The following is a 27,769-nucleotide window of genomic DNA, read 5'->3' as shown; positions in this document are numbered from 1 at the left end:
GGTTTATAGTTTTTTTCTACCCAAATGCAGAATGACTGAACCACTCAGTTTTAAAATTTTATTTACAAAAGCAACAATAATCTGGAAGCAGAGAACTGCAGGAAGTCAGTTGAACCTTCTGGTTGGTGTGAGGGGAGAAAGCATGCATATCAGGAAGGGGATTGGTTGATGATGACTGATGACTGATTGATTTGCTTTCTTAAGATATGAAGGGGAGGTAGCATGGATCTGTAGGAGTTTGATTCAGCTGGCTTTGCAGACTGAAACCCAGAAGTCCAGGACAATGTGAGTGAGATCAGAGAGCGTTACTATTTGCAAGAGACGTCGTGCTGGAGAGCAGGAAGGTGATGAAGACTGAGAGCTGCTGCACACAAGTAAGACCTTTAGCATGAAGATTTGAGATGAACTGAGATTGACAGGCTGACTGGAACAATAATAGTCCACATTAAACGAGATTCACAAGAAGAGAGATTTCAACAAGTAATATATTCCTGGTTTAGGGTTTTGACTAGAATACCATCAGGGGTAATCATCCAGCAAAGAGAGATGATCCTTCACCCCCTTAGATACATGCTAGTAAATGGCGTAATGGCACAACAATAAGCAACATAATCTGGGTGGGCCCTAAATGAAGTACAACACGTGATAAAGGTTCAGGATTCGGTGACAGTTCCATAAATCCAAAAACCCAAGTTCCAAAAAACTAATTTCAGATGACAAAACTCCCCCCAACCGCTGTCTGCTTTGCTAATGGTGTCGTGTTTAAATGACTCACCATCATGTTGAAATCTGGCATGTGTTGCGGTATAAATACGGTCCGGTGCGGTCAGTCACTTCAGTATCAGGTGGGTTTAAGAAGCATTTTTCGCACAACTACATTTTAAAGAGACGTCCTAGTCAACATTTGCGTACTGGACTCCCCAGGTGTCAGTGATGGGGCTCCTAAGAGGTCATGGGCCCGTAAGCAATTGCTGTCTCTGCTTACTGATATTTACGCCATTGATGCTAGTCATCTTGACTGAGAAATGTTCTTAGCTTTTTCTCACACCAGAAAAATGGCAAAACCCCAGAGACTCTAACAAAGTGTCTCTTTTTAAAATCAGTTTAATGGCTTTGCAGTATTTCTAACTTCTCAAAGCTGTCATAGAGACATTTATCTTCTTGTGCTTTATGTGAGCAATAAAGTCTTTGACTTTTTAACTGTTAAAAAAGTAACAAAGTTCTCCACCAGATGCTGGGCCCTCATCGAAACCTTTTTTGTGGCAGTCTATGATCAGAAATCAGATTTAGCCCTGAGTTTTTTTTTTTTTTCAGGTTTTTTCTCTTTTTACCAAACAAACGTTGTTTAGACAACCCCACAGTTTTGCCTGGAGGCATGTTCAGGAAAGGCCTGAAGAGCTTTTTCAGATGAACCAGTTCACTGGCTTGTTAACTCGATAACTCGATGAGTAAATCCCCCAGTCTTATTGCAGCAACTCGTTTCAGCCATGCACATTGAAGGTGTTATGGATGCTGGAGCTTGATGGGTTAGTATGGGTATTTAAAAAAATGGCTGATCTGGTGGAATTTTCTATGCAAAAAAAACATAACTGTAATGGTTAATCATATGAACAATAACATTTTAGAAAAATGTGTCCTGTTCTGATAGGTCCCCATATAAATGGCAATATTCAGAATTTGGACAAAACAATATCAAACTTTTATTTACTTTTGGTAAAGATTTCAGTTTAAGTTTCTTCTTTCAATTGTTAAACCTTATTTTGATTAAAAAAAAATAAATAAATAAATATCCCCTGATGATAACATGAGTCCATGCAGTTGTTATTTTTAGGTTTTGCTGTTATAATTCTTTGTATTAGATAAGAGTGAAAATGCTCCAATGAGAGCTATGATGAGAATTTGCAGAAGAGTTTGTGATGACAGATCATTATTTTTCTCAACAGAACACATGGCTCTCAGACTACTGGGTCCGTTCTGATTCCTAGAACATCTAAAAATAGAATAGCAAACAGAGCTCTTGTCCATAAGGACTTGTTCTTTTTGGAATCCATGCACATTAGAACTTTATGAGACAATCATCTTCTCTACGGTTAAGACGAGACCCAAAAAGTACCCTCTTCTAATTTGAAATGGCTGGCATAGTGGACCACAAACTGACCCTTATATTTTGTTCCATCGGTTTTGTCTGGATAAAATCAGTTATATTTTATCCGCTATTGTAACTCACAGCATAAATAAATCATCATTAAACTACCCTTAATAAAAATATAACTTATAAATTGAATATTGTTAATATTCTCTTCAGAAAAATATGTTAATTATAAGCTGCTATCCTTTACTTTGTATTTATTGATTTTACAGCGTTTGGTTGAGTAGTAAACATTTCAAAACACCAGCAACATTTTCCCTGCAACAGGCTGATGGATTTCATTGTTTAAAACTCTACAATGCCCCTATATGAACTTCCCTATTTGTTTCTGCTAAAATCATGTGCTGCACTATGGTTTTACCTTCTTTTTTTTTTACTTTTTTATCCAAATCATAATGTCTTATGAGTGATCCAGAACCTAGCGTAAGTCTTGTTCACAAACTAAAGACAAACACCACAAGACTCTTCCACAATAACAACAGAAAAAAAGCACAGAGGACTATTTGGACTTGATTTATTTAGACTTCATGCAAATCGATTTCAGCCACAAAACTGTGTTTTGGAACACAGCATGATAAAACAACTACAAATCTCCATTTATTTCCTGTCTTATTTTGACTTTCATTTGTAATAAGATGGGAAAAAAATATGCACGAAAATCATGCTTTTTTTCTCCATGGTCTCAAACCTATTAAAACTCATTAGATCAAATCTTTAACTATAGTATAGAATTTACCTTACATTAATCCTCCAGGATAAAAAGATTATTCATTACAAAAAAAAAAAGAAAAAAAAAACTGGGAAATGTTTTAACATCAAAATCTTAATTTAGTCAAAAAATCAGACAATTAGTTATTTTTGTTATTGGATGTAACAATAACACATATATGACAGGAATAATTACTCAGTAAATGACAAAACCATGTCTAACTGATCTGAGATTGTGCAGGGAGCATGAGTTTGTATCCATCCATCTTCTCCTGCTTCCATCAGGGTCGCTGTGGGCCCAGTGCCTATCTCTGGCTATGGGCGAGATGTGGGGTACACCCTGGACAGGTTGCCAGTGGCGTACCCTGATTTAGGGAGCCAGAGTAGGAATTTCCTACATTTGCCAGGTTCTGTTCAGTGAGTCATCAGGGTTGTTTCTTTCAAAGCTGCTAAACTCTTCTGAGGTTTCCACATTAAGGACCTCTTCACTGAAACATTTGTTAAAATAGACATATTTTTTATTCTTCTACATTTTTTTAAATTCAGAAAATGTGATCAACCTATTATGATTCTGTTCTTGTAAATAAAAAGTACTGACAGGTAGAGTATACATTTTTAATGTTTCAAACATGAAAGCCTCTTAAGAATAATTAGGAGAAGATTTGGGATTTTTACACATTGATCACAATTTTGGCAGTAAACATTTACTGAAATTTCACATCGGTAAGAAACACTCAAATAAGAGATAACGTCTCTAGGCATAGCACTCCAGGGTGAAAATGTGACTGATGTACTTTGAACATTTAAGGATGCTCTCGGTGTGAGAGGAGATATTGTTTTAACAATAAGTAAGTCAACATTAAAAGTGTGTGAAATAGAATAGAATAGAATAGAATAGAATAGAATAGAATAGAATAGAATAGAATAGAAAAAAAAATCCCTTTATTTTCCCACAATGTGGAAATTCTGGTGTTTACAGCAGCAAAAAGATTAAAGAAAAAGGGTCACATCAATATGGACCTTAGAAAAGTGCACCTGGAGAATAAATAACCAATATACGGCTATTGATGTTTTTACAGTAATGTATATGTGAAAATAGCAGCAACATCAGAGATGTGCAAAATGACAGCAGCATGTTATTTAACTGACTAAGGTAGAAACTGTGCAAAATCAGCATTAATGTAACAACTTATTGAGATTGTTGGGAACTGTTAGACTAAAGGTGTTCATAATGAGATTCTTGGGGAAAGTTTTAAATTCATTCATTTGACATTTTAATGATGACCAACTTGTTTATTTTCATGTCTTTCTGCCTCACATGGTGATTTATAAAATTAAAGATAATGACTTCATCCTAACTGAATTTTAATGGTCATCTGTAAAACTGAGCTGTACTGCTTACATTCCAAAAACATCTATTTTTGCTAAATGCGATCAAAGCGCATGGAAGAAATACATTTAAGATTTAGTAGAAATGTACATAAGAAAATAACTAAGCTGAGTTTTTTGAATAGATTATGTAAAGAAAATGTATTTTTTTAAAAAAGGCTTTCCCTCTAAGCCTTATATTTTGCAGCTGTTTCCACAGTTAAAACATTCTGTTTGAGATACGATGAACCTAAAACTTGGAAAAACTTTATATTTTTTATCAAGTCTTTTGGGGATTAACATAGGGAATACAAATCTTTATCTTCTTTGACAATGGGAGTAGAACAGTCATCCCACATCTGTTTATCAGCAACATGTTGAGATTCCTGTCCAACCAGGACTTAACTGAAACCAAACATCTGCCTCTGTCAAAAGAGGTTTAGGGGTTTTAAGCACCCAATACAACTCATACTGTGTAAACTGCAAATGAAGCAACAGCATGCACCACATATGGGGACTTTTAATCTCACTTGAAATATAAAAAAAAGTATCCTACCCTGTGTTTTTTTTTTTTTTATTGTCTCCACACCTACATGACCGAAAGCTTTGCTGGCAGATTGTGTATTGTATGCGGTTTTTGAAAAGTGATCGCTACAGCTTGTTGATCCCTTCTCTTGGACCTATGTGTGCCCACAAGAAGCTGAGCCATAACATGAATGTGGTCGGAGATAGTCCTCCAAAGACAACAAGCGAATCTTGGGTGGTCTTCATCTCAATTTCTTTCAGAATTCATGTTACACAGATTTGAGCCAAATGCTCTGGTCAAAGTACTTATAGATAAAATGGACCGTTCATTGAAGATGGTTTTATCTTTAGCTGTAAGTGCAAAATACACCAACAGCACAGTATTTTAAATGTATGGATACTAGGGTTGTCACGATACTAAACTTTTCAACTCAATACCGATACTAAGGAAAATATCCGATACTCGATACCATTTTCGATACCACAAGGATTATTCAATCACACAGTGTTCTGAAAGTGCATTGTCTTCTATTCTGCACTTTAGATGAATGACTGTTTAGGTGCAACTGGTACTCGATACTTTTGAAAATGAGTATTGTATCCGGATACAACGTTTCAGTATCGATACTTTTTTGAGTATCGATACTTTTGAAAACCCTAATGGATACAGTTGCTGTTTGCATCTTTTTTGGTAAGTTTGAGTCACTTCTGATGTAGGCGGAACTGAATAACCTACATGATATACTATTCTTTGCAAGTACAGGAAAAGGAGAGACAGGTTTTCACTACTTCAAATTCTGTTTTGGATTTGTTTGGTTGCGATGGTATAAATAAGTTTCTAATATATTTTTTTATGTACATATTTTAAAAGATAAATCACAATCTAGGGGGAAAAAAACATTAGGAAATGTTATTTTTTCTTAAGGTTCTTCTAAACTAATGTAATCCTTGATGCTTGAGATAAATGAAATTAGTATTTTGGTTTTAAAAATGTCTCTTAACAAGTCATTAATACAGTAAAGACACATCATCCAGTAAACATTTGTAAAACATACTTTATGTTCAGGTTGTGCAAAAAAAAACAAAAAACTAGGATATACACCACATATGTTTAAAAGTACAGCAAAAACAAAATATCATTATTTACAGTTGCCATATTTTACATAGCTCTTTTTTACAACCCGTCCCCCCATCCCCCCCAAAAAAAGAAGAACACTGCAAAGCAAAGCAAAAAGGCTGAGGTAGAGTATAGAGATAACAATACATACTATGCTTAAAGACACATGGTTGTATTTTAATCTGAATATAACTATGTCTTTAATCCTTAGAAATAACCAAAACAAGACGGGCAATAGAGTTTAAAGGTGCTTAACCACTGTGCTTTAGGACCTTAGCGGAACATAACAGGGCTACAAGATATAATTAAGAAATATCTTTTTTTATGTTACAATAAAACAATGATCAAATCATCATAGTAACTAAAATGAGTGTCTTCCCTAATTGTGCTGCATAACACTTGTTTTCCAAAAGTGAACAAACTGAAGTTCAATATTGAAACTTTTAATATACTTTCACCATTAACATAAAACATCTCTGTACCTGATCCATGCAACACATTCAATTGTCTTTGGTGGGGGCAGGGACAATGTTACATTCTCCTATATACAACAGGGCCAAAAAGGCATAAAGGGCAGTAAGCAAGCACTAGACAGGAATGAGAAAGTAGATCTCATCTTTTAAAATGTCTCCTCCATCCTTTGGAAACTTTTCATCTGCAACTGTGTTCCTAAACATACACTGTCTTTAAACTTTAAATTAATTTCACACTTGGATGTGACTTAACAGTAATAATCGAGAATTTTAAGATTTGGAGTTGAGACTTAGATCAAATGGTCACTGAAAATTGTTAAAATGAATGTAGGATATATTCTGTACAGAAGGATTAAATACAGTGTAATCAGTATACATTCCTGTGTATGAAAACTTTTTTCTTTAATATAAACATAATTATTTCTGTTTAACCAAATTATTTCAGCACCAGCTGTTTAATTCAAAATATGTATAAAATCTTTTATATTCACAAATTATGCTTCCCTATGAAAATACGAGTAAAAACAAGGAACTTCAAAATATTCCCAAATGAACACATTTTTGCTTAAGATTTAAGTAATACATGGTGGGACAAAGCGCCTTTATATATTTTATGAATTACTGCTCAAGGGTGATGGTATCCAACTTGAGGATTTCTGCTTTTCCAGGCCTGCAGAGCAAATTCTGTTGATCCTCAGACCTTTGAAGTGACCTTCACGGCAAAGAGTCTGAAAGAACCTCCATTCACGTTGCTCTTGCTAAAAATAAAGAAAAAAGTTACCTTTAGTTTAGAGATCTGAAATTATCATGAAATATTTCACTTCCAAATGAAGTGAGTGGTTCACACCTCTGTTAAATGTATACTGAAATACATTTGTGGCATGTGGGAACTCGGCTGTGTTGCACATAAAAAGTCATACCTACTGCGGTTTTCCTTATTTTGTCACTTTACATCCACAAACTTCAATGTGTTTTATGCATAATATAATTTCTCTAGAAAAAAAAATTAAGTTGTAACATGATGAAATGTGAAAAAACTGAAATGATATCACTTATCTTATTTTAAAGTGATTGATACAAAGATTAGCTCATATGAATAGATATTTAGAACTGAATAGATGTCTGAATAAGGCTATGAATGAGATAAAGAAACAGCAATGATGTCTAATAATCTTTTTCTTCAACAGGTTTTTGATAAACCTGGTAAGAATCATCAGATGTAACCCAAATCTTTACCCTCGTGGTTCAAATTATTTCGGCAGCGAAATCCATCAGGGACCAAATCAGCAGTTCATGCTTTGGGCTGAAACCTCAATGAAACTGCTGTTTTCAGAATGACTCACTGCACCAGTATTTCTGAGTGTTCAACACAAGGTTTTTAATTAGTTAATTAGCAGAAAGACCTTGAAGCTGTTCCATGATCAATAACCACTATAGAATAGTATGACCGGGGTCCCATAACAGATAATTTTTTATAAGGGAGAGCTAGCAGATTGGCTGACAGCATCTCCATTTGAGGTAATTGGATAGGCTGTAATTACATTAAAAGCAGCAGAGAGCAATCCAAACTGCCCACGCTGCCATGATGTTGGCACATGGCATTAACTCTACCTCAGGCACTTACTGACCTCCTGTCCCAATGCCCTGAGCGCGGCCTTCACTGCATTGCATTAGGTTTCAAACACTCAGACTTGGATTGTTATTAGCCATTCAGCACTTTACTCAGCCAATTGAAATGTATTGGTAAAGAAAGCAGAGGGCCAGTGTGTGGCCTACCCACACACCAAACCACATCATTACTCTTACATCCCCATATGCCAGTTGGCCAGACCACGAGGGGTTTCTTGCTTGAGCTTAGTCTACTCAAGTAAACCAAAGACATAAGAGCCATTTGGGAAACATGGCGTGCACGCAAAGAACCCCTCTATACTTGCTATTATAGTGGACATCAATCAGCTTTCTTTGGCATAGTCTATTGTCTTGTCCCCATACAGTCCTACTGACCAAAAGGGACATTTAGCTGAGAAGGATTTTATCTTATATCAACAAATTAAACAAACACCCATGTATGATATTTGTATTTATTAACTTATTCCAAATTCAACTTCATTTATTATGAAGTTGATTTTCTTTGTCTCTATAGTTATGCTGCTTTAGGCTTAGGCTTTTGGAAGACATAAGGAACACTTTTCATCATTTTCCTTCATTCTATTTCTATTTTCCCATTCTACAGTATTTGTTAGTTCAACCTCTAACTTTATGATTTCTAATACATTTTTTAATACTTAAGAGAAAATACTGATTTTCTGTCTATTTTCTAGAAAAAGTTGCAGGATATAGCAGTTGCACTACCTCGCAACAAGAGAGTCCTGGGTTCAAACCCCAGCAATGGGCCTTTGTGTATAGCTTGGCTGTCTCTCAAATTTGAAAAACATACATGTTAAAAAATTTGATTTTTTTTTTTTAAAGCATCAATGTTAGAACATTTTATTTTAAAAACACCGATGTTAGAAAAATTTGTACTGATAATTACCCTTTAGTGGAGTCTGAGCTTCAATTATTGTGTGTATTAGCACAAACCCTACTGTGATCCTTCAAGAAGTGAGCAAGTCAAAGAAATGGATCGACAGATGGATGTTTGTAATCAAAGCGGGAGAGCAATTTTAAAAGTAAGGATTTTAGAATTTTTTCAGGAGAACAAATTTTAGGAGAGTTGCTACCTCAAAGAAATTAGCTTTCATGTTAATATTCACTATGCATTTTCTCAGCAAATGACAGCTGATAGTTTCTTAGCTGCTGATTGTAAACAGGATGCAACATTTATTTTATCTTTGTTTCTTTTATAAATAACCCGTATTGTGTAAACAGGGACATTACCTTTCAGACTGGATTCCATTTTTCTGGACTCCAGTGTAACTCTTTCTTCTTTCCAGTGGCAGAACATCAACAAAACCACCGTCTGCTTTGATTACTCCTGCATGAATGGCTGCTTTACAAATGCTAGAGCTCTGTGAAGAATGGAAAGAATAAGAAAAACATTTACAAACGTTTTTCTCCACATCAAACAAGCACATAGGAGGAGAGTGTAGAAGTCTGGTTTCAGCATAACAAACCATAAGTTCTTATCAGCAGAGTATAATCAATCAATTCCAATCTAAACACAGATCTTACTGTACACTCTAGCAATGATTCCAACCAGAGCGCTTATATTCCACGTTTAACCAACATTTAGCCTTCTAATCATTCTTAAAACATATCTGAGTGTTCTGGTTTTGCAAAATATAATTTAACATGAAGTTTAAGCATGCTTTTTGACAACTTTGAAAACAGTCATTAGAACTCACGTCTGCATAGATGTTGTTTCCAATCACTGGTGACCAGTAAGAAGGCTCAGTGTTACAGCTTGCTGGACAGAGGATTCTAAAAATCACAGTATTGGATAAAAGGTAAATTCACACTATAAAGTCCAAAAAATAATCATTTTTTTTCATACATATACATATATGTATATATATATATATATATATATATATATATATATATATATACACATATTTATTTTATTAAGAAGGTAGTTAACATTTTTGAAATCTTTTCAATAAAGTGATAAAAAAAATATGCAGGTCACCTTGGACAGTGGGAGTTTGGTTGTCTAAAAGGGCAGATTTCAGCTACTGTGGTGTAACAATCAGCTTTATATTCTATCCAAACAAAAAGAGAAGATAAACACTTAAATTCAAAATTAATTTACAATATATTATGCAGTATCTACTAACTTTTTTTTCAAATCTTAATCAAATAAAGCATTTACTCACCTTCCACTTTGAACACCACAAAGGAGTTTCCAGGTTTATATTTGCTGAAAAATGGAGAGATGCATTACATTTTCTCTTTTGAGTGATATGGTACAAAAGTAAAGATACAAAACTGCAATTAGTAAGATAAAACAATGCTGTGCAATATATAGTCTTTCTAATTGTTATGTTGTTATGTTATGTTTGTCTCCATTGAGCTATCATGGCAAAGGTTGCTGGGATCCTCTTATTATGTCGGTGTGATTAAAGGAATGGGGCCATAATTTAGGGTCTAAATGAACTCCTTTTTTTTTTTTTTTTGCTTTAGGTGACTGAAAATTCCAAATAGTATTACACATCTAAATTTTTAAAAAGCAATGATAAAGTGTAGCTGTAGCTACCTGAGAGACTCAACTCCATTTTTTGTGGATCTGACAAAGAACGGTAACCTGTCCCTCCTTGTGATGTCGACCAGCCCTCCATTGTTGTCGATGACCCCGGCATGGATAGCAGCTCGGCAAATACTTGATTGCTGTGACAAGAAGTGTACTTTAAGAATGACTAAATGTTATAAACTGTGGCTAGATTTCTGGTGTTTCCTTTTTGATAGACTCACCACATCATAGGAAACAGTCCCCCAAACCTTCCCTTTCCTATTTAAGCAGTTTGCAGGGCAATAATGTCTGCAGACAAAGAAAATTAACAAGTCTTAAAGGGGAAGTGTGGGATACACCAATAAATATGCATTTTTCCACAAAAAATTCTCATAATGTCCTGACCTGTTGCAGGTTGCTCCTTTACACTTATCCCGTAGTCTAGTCTCACATTTAATGTTGTGAGCTGCAAGAATGAAACAATACATTGAAATTTAATACCAAACACACATATTATTTTCATGTATTCATTGTTTCATAATTCCTGTGTCTACCAAGATAAGGGTTGTCGGGTTTCTTTGGAGATGATGTCCTTGGAGTGGAAGGTTTATTTGCAGGTTTCCTGGGAGGCCTGGGGGTCGGTTTGGGGGTGGTCCGAGGTGGCAGTGGTACTTGAGGCTTTTCCACCTCGTTCATGTCCTCTGTCTCTGAACGCTGAGAATCTGGTTTATGAAGACATTAAGTGGAGGCATTTATTGAAGATAAAATAGAGGTCATTCTAGATTGGTTTTAAACCGGTTGATGTTTCTCCTCACGTGCATTGTTAATAATTGGAAAACATCTATCTGTATTCCTCCAAAATCATTCTCATTTGTCACTTTGGATGGAAGAAACATTACTTATAAAGAATAAGCGCTCTCCATTGAAAATACCTTAGTTAATTTTTTCTCCTTTTAAATCTAGATTAAATCTGTATGGAACTACTTAACTCTAATATGCAGGTCATGTTTACTACCTGAGCCAACCATCTGAGAAAAGTATTTGCACAATTGTTTCCTATGGTTGGATCATCTTAATAATTTAACTTTAATTTAGCTGAGCTACATCCTCATCTCTCTTAAACTGCTTGACACTCTCTGAAAAATAAGGGGTCCTATCTGTTTTGTCCGTTGTTTTGATTTGAAACACCGGGTGTAATTACTACATATTGCTCCTTTAATTGTACAACTGGAAAACTTTTTTGAGATTTTTCTGTAAAATATGTAAAAATCTTGAGACTATTATTTTGCTGGTTTCTTTGCAAAATAACTTAACACTGGTTAAACTTGATGGTTAATATAACTAAGCATATATTTTGAGGCATTGCAACAGATTTTCAATAAAATAAAGATCTTTGCATTAGCTGCATCACAGCCGTAAATATGAATGATGGAGGTTGTCAAATGTCTGATGTCTGGTTTGACGACACAGGCAAGGAGTTGGCTTTGAAAACGTCATAGTTCTGATGCTCTTCAAAGCAAAAACTTTCATGTGTCTATGGAATTGACAGCCCTAAAGCTCCACCAATATATAGGCACCCCCTAGTGTTCAGAAGCTCTGCCTCACCTTGGTTAATCCCAACAGCATAGCAGTGATGCTGTAATTATAGACCAATATCCAATCTTCCTTCCTTATCTGAAAATCTATAGAAAATAGTTGCTAAAAAGTGTGTGACCACCTAAACCATAATAATCTTTCTAAAGATTTTAAGTCAGGTTTTATAGCTCAGCATAGCACTGAACAGGCACTATTGATTATATGGAATTTAATTGAATTATGAGCTTATTAAATAGCTGAAAGCTATTTTTGTTTGTTTGTTTTTTTACTATACAGTTCTATCACTCTACTGGTGATTTGATTAGCTTTCAACCATTCTGTTTGGACATCACGTTCCGGCTCTGGAACCGATAAACTCTCCCATCCAACCAACCAAGCAGAGGAACAAATCACTTTTTTTCAGTAGTTGGAAGGGCAGTATGAAGGTAAAAAGATAAATTAATGAATTAATCAAAGCTATGCTTTAAAACCCAGAGTACATAGAAGAAAAACTCAGTCCAGCACTAGTCATGGATAGGCATTTGACCCAGGTCTGTGTAGAGACCCAAGAGAAGGCATAACCCTTCAGTGTCTACTTTAAGCTTGTGACATAGCAGAACATCATTGATGTAGCTCATGTGACCATTGTTTTCTTTCTCATTAACAATACAGAAGTTGGTCTCACCTTTGTAGCACAGGTTGTTTCTACATCCTCCTCCATAGCTTGGAGGGCATTGGGAACAAGGGCGACCATGTTGATACGGGGCTTCTCCAATCCAGTTTCCCCTGCACAGACGTGGGAATTAATTACTCCAGAAATCTTAAGTAACGATCAATCCAGTACTTAAAAAGCAAATTATTCTACCACTCCAACTTAAACTTAGAGATATTTAATGCCCAACAACACCATAATATAATTTCTTTAACATTTGTTTAACATGCACAGAGAAAGTTTAGAGGCCGTTGATAAACAGTGGGTTGTAGAGGAATATTGATCTTACTTTGGGGAATAGTTGCACACAAGGTAAACAGCATTCTCCCATGTTTCTCCCCACACATTCATTCTTGGACACACGTGTACAGCACAGCCTACTCGGTTCGTGGTTGCCCAGACCAGCTGAAATAAGAAAAAATAAATAAATGGCCAAAGTTAGCACTGGTAATTTCTGAATGAAGAGACTATATATTTCTTGACTGGCATTTTGTCACAGTAATTAATTCCAGAGGATACACTTAAATTGACCATTTAATTAACTGGGCAACTAAAAGCTGCTGGGGGATCTAATTCTGCATTGAATGATGTTTTGCTGTTAAAAAAAAAAGGTTATTTGTAATAATTTAAATACATTTTCAAATGGTCCATTTCGGTGTAAATTTCAAAAGATTCAGAGGATGTATGAAACGTGCAGCTGCAAAGGTGTCAGAAATAAATCATGTCCCATTTAAAGGGAAATGAAAAGCTGCATATTCCAGAACCTCTCCAAACACCTCCCTCCCAAAACACATCCTCCCCCCTCCTTAGGAATGTTCATCTTTTTTTCTTGTATTCTTAGAGGCCTCTGGAAGCAGTGAGTCAGCACACAGACTGACATGCATCTTTAAGTAGCCACAATGCAATCCAAGGGTAGTATTTTAGTGTAACAGCCTGGATGACAGACACTTCAACAAACAGAAAACAAACAGTAAGTTGATGGCCTGTCAGCAGCATCTTCAAAGGAACCCAGATCAGGCAGTGCAGGATGTCTGCTAGGTCTGGAAATGACTGCCAGATGAAAATGATCAGGTTTCAGGGTGAAAACAGAGGAGATTGTGGATGTTTCCGTAAAATTAACCCAATAGCTATGAAACTGACTGTAGGCCAGGGCTTCTATCTATTGTTTCTGTTTTTTATTCATTTAGTTATTTTCTTCTTTAAGGCTCCTAATTTCGCACCACTTTTGAATCAGCAAAAGCTCATTAAGTTAAGCTTGCAGCTTATAAACTAAAACTGAGACAGCAAATCAGAGGCAAATCTAAGCTTTAAGTTTTTGGTCACAGAGGCCACTGACTGATATGTGATGTATGTGTAAGGGTCTGCCACTCTCCTACCTGGGTATAGTGGGTACACATGGGCCCAGAGCAGCGCTCAGGGCACCACGGGTTGCACTCATAAGGGTAAGGATAAGTGTAGTCCTTGACTTCGTCGTACCAGGCCTGTACATGGAAGGCAGGTGAGCGGTATCTGTAGGAGAAATGTGCATACAAACACACACACACTTAGACAAACAGTAGGCTTAGTCACAGCTGGTCCCGTTACCGGGGTCAAAAAGGAAATATCAGAGGGAGCTGCCAGGTGCTCTGGCTCCAAACTTGAAAAACACAGCATAAATCTCTATTCCTTGCCGCCCATTAGTTTAAAAATATGAGTCCAGATTTAACCTGGTGCAAAGAGCTGCAGGCTGGATCTACATAACAAGAGGATGTCAAATGAGGATGAAAGGAAAAAGCAGTGAAAAAGATTCAACTTAAATGTGGGGCCATCCACTAACTATATGGTTAAGTGCTTGTTTTAAAAATCCCCTTTGCAGGGTTGGAAAGTACTGATTAAGGTGAGAAGTAGAAAGAACAAATAATGCTCAACGTCAGGGTTTGTTGGAAAAAAATAATAAAAAGGGGAAATGGGAAATAATCAGAGCAGATTCCTGGAAAGGCACCTGCTGGGTTATCCACATGCTGTTATAGACAGAGCCCAGCCGTGTTTGTCCACTCAGAGACACACTTCCTTGCCACTGCTTTGGTCTTTTCGAAAATTTGGATTGATGTGGGTACGAATTCAACCAAAGCTGATGCTTTTTTTTATTCACAAAGATGTCAAAACATCTTTATTTCAGATCCCTGCCATGTTAGAGTATTCTGTGCTACGGAGGATTTTAGCAGATGTTTACCTCAGATGTTTTGATGCACCCACACACTCCGCCACTAGTCTCCATTCATTTCATTTCATTTCACCTAAATAGATATGTACAAGCTTGCTTAATCTTTCATCCTATGCTCATCTGAAATATATTTAAAGCTTAAGGTTCTGTAAACAATATGCCAAAACTAGTAGATATGGGGATGAAATACTCTGAAGAAGTTTAGTAATTAACATGCTACATTATTGCTTTTGCATAGGTGCAGTTTTGCACATAGTTTTATGCTTTTGATGGTCAATTCACCTTTTAATATTCTAAATGTCTGCAGTTTTGATACTGCGGTAACCACATTTTTCAGATATGAGATATAAGGTGTCTGCAACATACTATACTTAACATCCACATCTAATTTTTTACCAGATTAAGGAGGTTGTAAATCAATTTATCTATTGTTGACTAAAATAAAATGTTGCCCTGAGGCCAGTATACATAACAGTCCCTTGATTTATTTTGGGAGTTATTTTAGTTTGATCAGCAATGCTAATTTATATTATTTAATGGAGATAAGAAATAGGAGGAAATATGAAGTACTCTTAATTTTATTTTAAAATGTTTTTGATTACACCAGTGATTTTATACTTTTATAATCATATATTTCCAAAGTCAATAAAAAAACCCTGAGAACCAAGAAAAATTATCTTATGTAAAATAGTTTTAGAAAATGTTTTTTATAGATTTCTTTTTGGCCTGAAATGAATGTGATAAAGGGCAATATAGTGACAAATGGATAAGTAAAGGTACTACAGAATGGTAAAGCAGAAAGCAATGTACAAGTACTTCTTTTTACTTTTGAGTTATTGACTACAGGATATAAGTGTTGAGCTTGGATAAGAAAAGGGCTTTTGCAATACTGCGCAAGTTTTACTTATGCTCTGGAGAAAAAGCGGGATTCTCTACAATCTGTTAAGGAAAAATGTCAGTGGTTTATACAGCACATCTTGCCAAAAAACATAACTTCGGCTGAAGTTTTGCTTAAAATGAGTTACAAAGCAAAGTTGGCAGAATCAAGTTCTGCCATTGAAGAGAATCACATAAATCTGCATCAAAATAACATTCTAGAGAAAAACAAGATCATTTGAAAAACTTCACTTTCCACTATGACGCTAAGCAAAAATAAATTAAAATGTCCAAACAGTGGCTAACAGAGGATAGCATATGTTATGTGGTTTTCTGACCAAATTTCTGACCTGAAATAAATCAGTCTGGGAGACAGCTAAAGAACAGGTCTTAGCATAAAACCTTACAGCCTTATCGCTTGCTCACCATTACTAAAAGGTAATGGTCAAAACATCAGTAGTAACTTTTAAAAATGCTGCCTTTTTTATTACTTTGCAGGAAAAATAAGGACTTTGTAGTTAATTAATGAAAATTATGTCTAATTTTTAATAAAGGAAAACTTTTTTTACACTTTTTCTACCATGAAGTACTAAAATGCATAGAATTCAATATTTGTATGATCCTTAACAAGATTATGCGTATTTACAAAAATACATCTTGACTCAAAAAAGCTGAATTTCTTTTTATGAACACCCATTAAATATCCTTTTGACCCATCACTTAGACTATTACTGACAAAAGCAGAATAGATGACATCAGAAATAAAATGCAAGGTCATGCTTTAACACAAATAAAGTTATAACAACTTTCTGTCTTTTAGGCAATGATGTAAACATCAAGAATGTATTTAATAATCAATATTATTCTATATAAACTTTTATTCCTTCATGCATTTTTAGGACATTGTAATTCTAACCTTTAAAACCAAACAGTTTTTTTTCCTATTATATCTAAAAAAAATCTATATTTGCTCTTGACCTTATTTGTAGCTGTTGCTACAATGTAGCTTGCCACCATCAGCATGTGGATGTGCTTGTGAATGAGTGAACGTCAGCATGTAGTGTAAAATACTTTGACGTTCCACAGTTAGATAAAGCTCTATATAGTTATAGTCAATTTACAATAGAACAGTGATCATAAAAATATTTTTTAATTGACTAATATAAAGTAAGGGCTTCTCTATGAATCAATGTATATCAAATATTACGACAAAATTATGTTAGAACATTGCCGACGACTCAACAAAGATAGCTTAAACCCAAGATGTTTGAACTGCAAATCATTTTAAAGTTATGTACATATTTTTATGCATATATTATATATTCGTATACATTTCATCCCCTGCATAAACAGCTGTTTAAAAATATTAGAAACCTGTATTTAATATGTAATTAATGCAAAAGAAATTTAACAAACGTTTGACTGCAGCAATAAGTAGTTGAGCTATGAGTGTGACTGAACCTTACCTCCCATAGTGAACTGCAAGGTTTTGTCCAATAGACATGATGAGGTCTTGAGGTCCATGGTCCCACTGACACACCTCAGCCCAATGAGTAGCTGAGCGTTCCAGCTCATCATCCCAAACCTGCATACATGAGATAAGAAACAATGAAAACTGTTTTACAAATACAGAGAATTTGCATCCATATAGTTTATTAAGGGCTTCTGAAGCTGTAGCTCCTTTCTTCCTAAATAAAGTATCAATGTTAACCTGTAATGTTGATATTGAAGTTTAGCTGGTGGAATATAGTGCCAAAGATTCACAGCAATAACAGGTGCTTTATCCACAGCGGGATGCTTTGCATTGATGGAAACGGGAGGAGAGAAATAAAAAAACACCTGACTCCAACAGTGAGAAGCAGGAAGGGTTCCCAACAGCCTGGCCCCTCAGAGTACATGCCCTCAGTAAGTTTCCAGCCTTTTGGTGGTCACTAGAGCATGCACACACAGACACCACTGTAGCCCCCAAAACATTCATTCACCAATCCAAACACATACTGCTTGTTCCCTTGAATATGAGAGAGCAGAGTGGGTCTACAGACGCTTGCCTCCACACCATAACCACAGTCCAAAGACACACAGGTTCCTGCTGCTTCTTCCAACCTCATGGAGCACATGCTTCTGAGTAATCCTCTGTATGTAGCAACAAAAATCTCTCCCCTTTTCCTCCAGAAATGTTCCATGAACTTCACCGTCAGCCTGACTTTTCTGTGTTCTTCAAAGCACAGCCATTTGTTGGTAGAGTCAGCATAAAAGTACTCCCTGTAAAAGACTGGCACAGCAGGCTGGCAGTAGGTCAACCTTTATGACTGCATGTTTCCAGCAGAGAAAAAAAAGATTTTTTTTTTTTTTTTTTTTTGCACCACCTCCACCTTTCTGGGCAAATTAAAGCTCTTAAACACAAATTACAAGCCTTGTTTCAGTGTTTGCCTCTGCTGACATCATGTTAATTTATAGGAGATTAAACTTAAAGACTTCTGGTCTTTTAATTTTATTGGCGTTAAAGTGACAGATCTCACCATGTACTCCATGTTTGAGGCAGTAGGGTAAACGTTGCCCCTCAGTTTGTTGTGCAGCTGCAGGATTTCCTCCCGGTCCGACCAGAGGATGGCTCGTCTGGTTCTGTTGCCAGCTATAGAGCTGATACCGTTCTGGTTTGCTTCCTGCTCGTAGCGACTGAGAAGCTGCCGCAGTTCCTTGGAATCCGGCAGGACAACAGAAGATGAGTCTGTGACAAAGTTCATCAGTAGGGAGACGAAGAGGAGGCAAGATGAGGCAGTGTGGGTCATCCTGACACTTAAGCTTCCTGGGATAAACCTTCAGCTTTCAGCAGCTTTTTTTTGTGAATGGTGCTCCTCAAGAGTCCAAATAATCTGTAGAGTCAACACATAAGCAGGACAGATTTCAACAAGCACTCATACATTTTCAGACAAACTCTGCTACCTCTAGCTACTGCGGAAATTAACTTGGGTGGAAAACCTCCCTTCTGACCCAATATTTTCTCCCATGTGTGGATGCAGCCAGTGCTGTTTCCACAGTAGTGCTACACTCAAAGGAAACATACTGTATATCAGGACTAACACTTTTCTTTGAATCCTCTTTTCGAGTCAAGTGGATTTTTTTTCCAAATTTCTAAACAAAAACTTAAAATACTGTTCCACATAATATTATAACTGTAAAGAAGCCCAATAAAAAGTCTGTTGGGTTTTTTTATACAGACATGTCGGCCTGCTGAAAAGTATGACCATGTGGTTTGCAGTGAATCCAGTCAATACTTGGCCGGGGTTCATTTTCCACAAGTTACTGCATCAGCAGTGTTTATCCTGCTTTTCTGCTTAGCTCTTAAGGACACCCAGGTGACTTTAACAGTGGATCTAGACTAGTTCTTATTGTAGGTACGTGCTCTCATCATCTTGAAAATGAGAGTTTGTAGTTTTTAGGTGTGTCTGCTCCCAAATCAAGCTCATATTGTACTCATCAAATCAGGAACTAATACTTTTTGAGAAAGTGGGCAGGTAGCAACTGCTGCAGTTATTCAGGCTACTTCATCTACTTTTTTTAACCATACTTTCTCCTTCCACTTAACTTTCTGTTTATGTGCCTGGATACAGCTCTCTTTGACCTAACGGCTTTGTTTCAGTTTATTCTTTTTAATAAACAATTGGGGCTTTCCACCTAACACAGGAATTTTCTTATAAACTAAATTTTGCATTTTAATTTTCTATAAACTATAATAATTCCCAAAGGGAAGAGAGATAAACAGAATCACTCTGTGTGTAATTAATTATAGTTCATTAGGTCCACATATGTATTTCTACCTCTGAAATAACTTATACATAATGTTTAAATCTAATGAAGCTTCTCCTATCTTCTAGGTAAAGTTGTGTTTACCTAAAAGAGGTAGGAGTAAAACAGTTTGTTTGTTTTTTTTTTCGAAAAACTGATGATGTCTTAATTATAGTTGGCTTTTGTATAAAATTTATTAGTTTAATATTTTATATATTGAAATTAATGTGTGCTTTTTTTATTACATAGTAGCTTCATCCATGGATGATTGCCTGAATAAATGTACAGTACAAGCAATACTGAGATGTAACATGAACAGATGTCATGATGGATTACAGCTTCCTTTGCAGTCAGCGTCAACATCCCATCATCTCCCAAACAGTGGCATAAAATAAAGAATAAACAGTTCTTCTATGGTTAAAATGGTAATGATGGATTTTTGGCCCCACTGTATATATAGAGGTACCCTACTGTGTGATCTGTTGAGAGCAGCATGAGTTTAGGTTGACTACCTTTAAATTTAAGTGAACTGTAAACTGGGCACCAAACTTTTTATCCTATGTGAATCTGAAACGGGATTATCTCCAAAGGCAGCAGCCAGATTAGAGGATTTACCAACATTAAAAACTAAAGACAACATCACAAAGCTTTGTACAGAGGGAGAAGCAATAAGACAGTGATCAGAAAGAAACAAAATAAATTAATAAATCAAGCTTCAGCTTGCACTGGTTGCTCGTATCCTTGAATCCCTTCACTCTCTTCCCTCTGGCTAAAAAGGCAGCTTGAGGTCTGGCGCCGGCTCTGTGTCAACATGCTGTGCCAGCTCCGGGCACTGCAAGCCAACCGGCAGCCCAGGAACCACACCCTTCTTCCTCAGCTGTCTTCCCAATGCAGCCTTACCAGATTCTCTAGTCTGGGCCCTTCTCATGGCTTTCACGAATTTTATACCACAGTGACAGACAGAGAAGACTCAGAGAAATATGAACATCAATTTTATGGGCACCACTTCTGGGCTGCAATCTAATCCATTATAAATGATTTCCTGCCTTTCCAGTTGGTCCAGGTGAGAATTTAATATAGCTAAAATTCTATTTGTACATTTTCAACCTTTCATTTATTTTTCCAAAAATCTCTTAGCTCTTTTTTCTGTTTTCACACTAGCAAAGTTTTTGGTAGCACTTAACAATATGGTTCCTCTAATAGATGGCTAATAAATTGTTTATTATTATTGTTTATTTTGCATAAACTGAAAGCAAGACAAAACTAACCAGTTTCATGCCCAATAGTATATATTTTATTTTGAATTGCTTGTAGAGAAAGTGTTTGCAGATTATTTGATAACACATATATAATCTATTAGCCATATATAAGTGTAGATTATATAAGTTTACTAATAGCAGCTACTGTTAGGGGTTTTTTTTCATAATGGTAACTAATAAAAGTACTTACTGGGTTTATTTTCCATATAATTCCCTCCAGGAGATTAAAGGAAGGACCATTAATGCCTAACAACTCTATTTGCACATTTAAATGCATGAATGATGCTGAATGTGTGATGTGTGCCCTTAAACCCGACCATACGTTAAAGATAAATGTGCGTAAAGTCTCATTTGGCTCACCTCAGGCTCTCTGCAGCTTCTGGAAGATTTCGGCAGAGCTTCAAGTGCGCGCAGGGAGTTGAATTGTTTCCTTATTAGAGGAGCGGGCAGTTGCTTCTTGGCGATTTCCGTGAGGCTCATAGGGAGCTTTGTTGCCCCTGTGAAACGGAGAGCCTTATATAGCCAGAGAAGGAGACCCCTGATGAGCAAATAAAAACTGTGCCTGTCCTGCGCATTCCCCCTCACCAGCCTCCCCCTTGTTCTTGGCACAGAGCGCGTCCTGCGTTCACTAGTGTCTGGGGAAAGAAAAAAAAAAGAAAGAAAGAACCCAAGAAGCAGTTAGAGCATGCGGTCTGACAAATCAGCAGCAGGCAGTTAAATTCCCATCACTGGATGACAAGATGTTGTAATGTTAAGATCCTCGTTTCTAACTGCAAGTGAAGAGGGTTAACCTACAGTACATTCCAGGTAGTGATGAAAAACAGTAGGATTCACTGCGCACCTATAGCCTGATATTATCCAGAGTTCAGACAGAGCATGAAATAAAAAAAAAAGCGCAAGGGATTTAAACACATTAAGAGATCTGCATTAAGTAAAATTTCTATTCAATTAGGGTCCATTAAAATTCCATATCTTATTAGGTCAATATATATTCATAATTTAGGAATTTTACATCTTTTTAACTTAATTTAAGTTGAAATTAGTTTCCAGTATATAAAATCTGAATTAGAATTTAAGAAGAACTGTTAAATAAGCTGTAAAAATTAGAGTATGTTTTTAATTTGTTTAAAAAAAAAAACATTTAGCAGATAAAAACTGGGATCCTATCTCAACACCGTATTGTTTTTAAATAGTTAATAAAACAGAATTTGTAAAGAAAAAAATGAAATGGATCCAAAGGAGCCATCAGTATGTCTGTTCCTGCGCAGGTCATCATTAGAATTTCTTTGGGTGTTATGTCTTATGTACAGGGTCCATAACAGGAGCCAGGGCATGATCTACAGGGGCACTGGCCCTCATTAGCCCCTGTATGGAACCGCCCATGGATCTATTAATGCATCATCAAACTCGATCTTACGCTGTAAATAAATATGAGACATAATTCAAAGTCATGCCTGAACTTTTTACATCAATCAGAAGCAACCATTGCAAGACAGTAACTTCAATCAGACAAGTGGAAATATTAAGAAAAGTAATCAGTTTCACAATCAAAATATAAACCTATGTATTTCAAATAAATATGCTCATTAGTGTTAATTTTGATCAAGTGTATTTTATTATTCCATATACACTGCAAAAAAACTTAAGGGAACATTTAAATTACACAATATAACTCAAATTAAGTCCAACTTCTATGAGATCAACCTGTCCACTTAGGAAGCAACACTGATTGACAATCAATTTCACATGCTGTTGTGCCAGTGGAATTGACAACAGGTGGAAATTATTGCCAATTAGCAAGACACACTCAATAAAGGAGTGATTCTGCAGGTAGGGACCGCAGACCATTTCTCAGTACCTATGCTTTCTGGCTTATAGTTTGGTCACTTTTCAATTAAATTCAGTTTATTTTACAGCGCCAATTCACAACACGTCATTCTCAAGGCACTTCACCAGATCATACAGTAAAATTGATTCAAAGTTTTCTGCCTAGGGAAAACCAGTTGATTGCATCGACTCATTGACTTGAATGCAATCTCTTACACTAAACATGCTTGTTGCGACAGTGGAGAGGAAAAAAATCCCTTTTAACAGGACGAAAACAACTGTAAAAGGCGGCCCCGTCGAGGAAACACACAGCCAGGCAGACAAACTCTGAGCCAACTCCCATTACAGAGGATGAAGAGAGCACATCCAGTTAGTCACAGTAAGAGAAATAGGACTACACTGAAAAACAGGCCATGCTCAAACATCTATAAACAAAAGTGATGATGGCAGCAGTACAGCTGATATTTCTCTCCAGGATGGTGTCACAGCCAAACAGGAACAGACCAGAGGAAGCTACTATGATGAGAAAAAGCAGAGAGAGCATAAAGTTAGAATTAACAAATACGGCAGATTGGGAGAACAGAGATAGAATGAGGCAGAATGATGAAAAAGGGTCCCTATGTCCTCCAGAAGTCTAAGCATATAGCAGCATAACTATAGAGATGGCTCAGGATAACACTCTAACTATAAGCTTTATCAAAAAGAAGAGTTTTAAGCCTACCCTTAAAGGTAGACAGGGTGTCTGCCTCATGCAGTAAAACTGGTGGTTGGTTCCATAGGAAAGAGCCTGATAACTAAAAGATCTGCCTCCCATTCTATGTTTAGGACATTCTAGGAACCACTAGTGAAACTGCAGATTGAGAGCAAAGTGCTCTGTTAGGAACATAAGGAACAATCAGATCAGCCACAAAACTGACTCCACGAGGATGGTATGAGGTGCCGGATGTATACAGATTGGGGTAGTGCTCACAGCCAAACACTGTGCAGTACGCTTGGCATTTGCCAGAGAACAACAGAATTTGCAAATATATGCCACTGGCACAGTTTGCTCTTCACAGATGCAAGCACGACTGTCCAGGAGTTGGGGGATACTTTAGTCCAGGTTTGGAGAAGATCCACCAGGAGACCATCCTCCACCTCATCAGAAGCATGCCCAGGTGCTGTAGGGTGGTTATACTGGCACATAAAGGCCCTACAGAATGCTAAGCCTCATTTTGACCATTTTAAGGACATTACATCAAAGTTGCATCAGCCTGTAGTGTTTTTCCACTTTAATTTTGTATGTGATTCCAAACCCAGGCCTCCCTAGATTAATAAATTTGATTTCCATTCATGATTTTTTTTTCTTTTGTTTTGTCAGTACATTCAACTTTGTACAGAACAAAGTAGTCAGTGAGAATATTTTATTGATTCAGATCTAGGATATGTTATTTAAGCGCTCCCTTTAATTATTTTTTTTTTTTGCAGTATACAAAAAGCTGATGATTGTGTTTTGAATAAATCACTATATTATACAAATTGACATGGATAATGTAAGGTTTGTTTAATAGGTTTCTGTGAGTGTAGACATGGGTATGGGCTCAGTTTTATACCCAAACTATGTGCTCTCCTTTATCCTTTTGGGCATGAAAACTGGTTTAGAGTTTATCTGCATGACTGTTTCTTTCCCAGACAGACCCACCAATGGAGCTTTCTTTTCTGTCTTCCTCATTCCCTAGTCAACTTCAGCAGAAGGCCGCTCACACTGATTTTGTTTCTGATTTTGATTCTGAAGTTTGACTTTTGGGCTTAAATAGTTTTATACTTTTTACAGAAAACAGGAGTCACTTTCTGAAAAACATCAATTTTTTCCCACGTATTCTGTAAGGGTTGCAGTGGGCAGGTACCTATCTCCAGCAGTCCGTGGACAGCTCACACAAAGACATACAACCATGTACACATGTTCACACTTAAGGACAATCTAGAGAAGCCAAGTAACCTAACAATCATATTTTGGAGTGTGGGAGGAAGCCAGAGTACCAGGAGAGAATCCAAGCATGCACAGGGAGAACATGCAAACTCCACGCAGAAATCGAACCTGGACCTTCTTGCTGGAAGGCTACAGTGCCTCAAACTGCACAACGTTAGCCTTCTAAAAAAATAAACTTGCACTGTGCAGTAAATGCTCTCATCAATCATTGCATCACTGTAGGTGATCAGCCTGTGGCTCAGTTAACGTAGCCCATCTTGTTTCATCTCGCTTGCAACATTTGTTATGATGTCACTCACTTTCCTCTTAACCATACTCCTTTGTATCTCTGTGGGATCCGGTCATAATAATGTTCAGGCAAATATAGCAGTGACACATGACATGGTCGTTAAACAAGACGGACTTAGCATGAGAAATACAACAGCTGTCCTGGATATTGTCTGGAAATGCACTTTGCTTTACTGTGTTCTCCATTCTGCTTTTATCTCTGTTACTTCAACTTTTTTTGCTACGTTCCTCTCTTCCACTTAACCTTAAAGTATTCTACAGAGGAGAAACCAATGGCCAAATAATAAACCTTCGCCTCAGTTGTTTACAGCCTTATTTAAAAAAAGAACATACTATATAAACTGTTTTTAATTTTTTCTAGTATGTTATTGTAGCAATATTACTAATTGGTTGGCTGTATTAAATCCTATTTGTAACCAGAGCCTGTTAAAGTACCAAAAACAAGGTAGGCTACTCAAGAGAAGAACTATTTCAATATATTTTTACTAAAGTAAACTGTTGCCATCGTGTAAAGTTGCAAATCATATAAAGTTATAAGCAAATTATCACTTTGATGGAATGAAATGGAAAACATATAAAAATAATTTTTACACAATAATAAATTCAGGTAAAAGAAACACAACCTCAAATAAAATATATTCACTTTAAAACTTTTAAAACCAATAGTTGATTTAAAATAGGGTATGGGTCCTCTGGCAACAGTATACAGTATATCCATTTATTGTATGATCACTTAAAACCCTGATCACACAGAAGGCTTAGCAAATAGCAAATTATATAGAGAAAAAATTACCTAAGACAATTAAAAAGGTCTCACCTAAACTAAAAGCGTGATCTCTCCTGTGTATCTTCTTTTTAAAAACAAGCTACAAAGTGGGTAGCCAGAAATGTTACTTAGGTAAAGTGTGATCAGACAAAAAAAGTACTTTCTTTTAAGTTACTCATGAAAATATAACCAACCAAATATACACGTAATTACCAGCCACATTTGCAATTGACTGACTGCATTTCAATTAGTTTCAACAGCAACATATGAAATGGGCTTCTTATATTTAAAGGAGTAAATTTCTGCCAATTTTCTCAGAGAAGGAACCCATTTGATTTATACAGAAATGAAAAATGATTTTTCTTTTCTTTCAGGAAGATAAAAAAAATAAACTGCTTTGTTCATACAAAAGATATAGCTGACAAAAGAGTGAGGAGATGACCAATTTTCATACAACTCTCTGGATAAGGTTAGTTGTTAGCTTTTCCTCTACCTTGTATTTGCCCACTTTTTACATTTGTACTGTACCATGGCTAGTCCTTGGGAACCTTTAACTTTTTCTTCCCGTAGAGAAGCTGCCAGAATACGTTTTGTGGCTCTCAGTAAACTTTTATCCTCCTGAGATTCCAGACAGGGTAGTGTTGGTCTTACAGTATGTTGGAGTCATCAACTATGCTCCAAGTGTTTTAAATATGGCCATCTGCTCTGTTTGATAAGCATTCTTTTGTATCTTAGGTTTCTGTCTTGGCTGGAACTAATTAAATATGGAAAATGTTTCTGTTTTTTGGAAGTTTTTTTTTCTTTGTGAAGCCACCTTTTGAAGGCCAGTCTGATCAAACCATGTTTGGCCTTCAAGCCGCCTGGCTAAAGACCAAGCAAAGAATGCACTGAAGTAAAGTAACTGAACACATATGAGCTGGACGGGCTTAACACTTGAATAGGGCCCTCTTGACAAAAAAACATGGTGCACACCTGTAAAAAAGCATGATGTTCAAAGTAAACAGAGAAGAAAGTAAGAAGATCAGCAAAAAAAAAATTTAGCAACAGTTGAGATATTGAAATATTAACATCCGGATCCACTTAGTCAGCAAAATCAAACTGCATTGTGAGGTTCTGACAGATGTTAAGAACTATGTTTTAAAACTTCTTTTATGATGTTTTTCTTCTCAGAGCTGTTACTCATAGCTCCATCAGACCCGATGTATAATTCAATACAGGCCAAATGGAAACTCAGTTTTGCCCGGAAGACACTAGAAGGGTTACACAACTCTAACATCACCTTGTTTACCTAACATTATATAACCCTAATCAAGTGGGATTCAAAATGCTGTTTTAAAGATCAACCTTGACCACACGGAGCTCTCCATGGGCCTTTTAAAGACGGCACTGCCATGCGGATTTTTAACAACGAAATACTTAAGAACTGAGGAAAGACTTTGGATCAGTAGAAAGCGGTTTTGTGATAAAAGGTAGATTTGGGGTTTAAGTAGAGCTTCCTTTTATTAGATGTCAAAGTGCTCTTAAAAAGGCCCTAAATCCAAATCTGCAAATGTTTAAATGTAACTTTTAGTGTAAACTCACTTTGAGTGGTCAGTAAGACTAGAAAAGCACCATTTACATACCATCCTTTAAAGACGATGTTAAGGCACATGAATAACCAGGTATAATGCTGATTTTGACCAGATTGGTCAATATTGCCATAAAATGGTTTGATTTTACCAATCGGTTGGTAGTTATGTGTCCAACAAATATTTTGGTTAACAAACCAATCTAATATGATAGTTATTTTTAACAAATCTACATTGCTAAAAGTAACCAATATAAAATGCTCACTTTTACCAAAAATATTGGTTAATATGTGCAACACTGCAACAACATAGAAAGCGAGTGTTGGGGCTTGTCCCAACAACCTTTTGGTTACAAGGCAAACTCCTGCATCCATTACCTTTGTCGCCACTAGGTCCATAGGTATTACATACTATATTTGATTACAACCAAAC

The 27,769-nt window shown here is 36.3% G+C and overlaps 1 protein-coding gene across 1 annotated transcript; it reads right to left on the bottom strand.

Moving 5' to 3' along the window:
* Window positions 1–5,921: 5,921 nt before the first annotated feature.
* Window positions 5,922–21,536, bottom strand: crispld2 (cysteine-rich secretory protein LCCL domain containing 2). The gene is made up of 15 exons (XM_015384197.1): window positions 21,280–21,536; window positions 18,394–18,747; window positions 17,341–17,459; window positions 14,172–14,304; window positions 13,085–13,200; window positions 12,769–12,869; window positions 11,063–11,230; window positions 10,914–10,974; window positions 10,751–10,817; window positions 10,536–10,666; window positions 10,156–10,199; window positions 9,969–10,041; window positions 9,685–9,760; window positions 9,218–9,348; window positions 5,922–7,098 (listed from the first exon to the last, which is right to left on the bottom strand). Exons 2-15 carry the CDS (start codon window positions 18,661–18,663, stop codon window positions 7,035–7,037), a joined length of 1,554 nt encoding a protein of 517 aa, XP_015239683.1. The 5' UTR covers window positions 18,664–18,747; window positions 21,280–21,536; the 3' UTR covers window positions 5,922–7,034.
* Window positions 21,537–27,769: the final 6,233 nt, after the last annotated feature.

Source organism: Cyprinodon variegatus, unplaced genomic scaffold, assembly GCF_000732505.1.
Source record: "Cyprinodon variegatus isolate N-32 unplaced genomic scaffold, C_variegatus-1.0 Scaffold307, whole genome shotgun sequence".
Lineage (NCBI taxonomy): Eukaryota > Metazoa > Chordata > Actinopteri > Cyprinodontiformes > Cyprinodontidae > Cyprinodon > Cyprinodon variegatus.
The sequence above is the reverse complement of the archived record's forward strand: the minus strand, read 5'-3'. Positions and strand labels throughout refer to the sequence as shown.

Coding starts and splice junctions, on each gene's coding strand:
- crispld2 (XM_015384197.1), bottom strand. CDS start 18,663: ATGACCCACACTGCCTCATCTTGCCTCCTCTTCGTCTCCCTACTGATG. Junction 10,042..10,155: donor TGTGGTGTTCAAAGTGGAAG/GTGAGTAAATGC, acceptor TTGTTTGGATAG/AATATAAAGCTGATTGTTAC. Junction 7,099..9,217: donor AATGGAATCCAGTCTGAAAG/GTAATGTCCCTG, acceptor CTTTATTTTTAG/CAAGAGCAACGTGAATGGAG.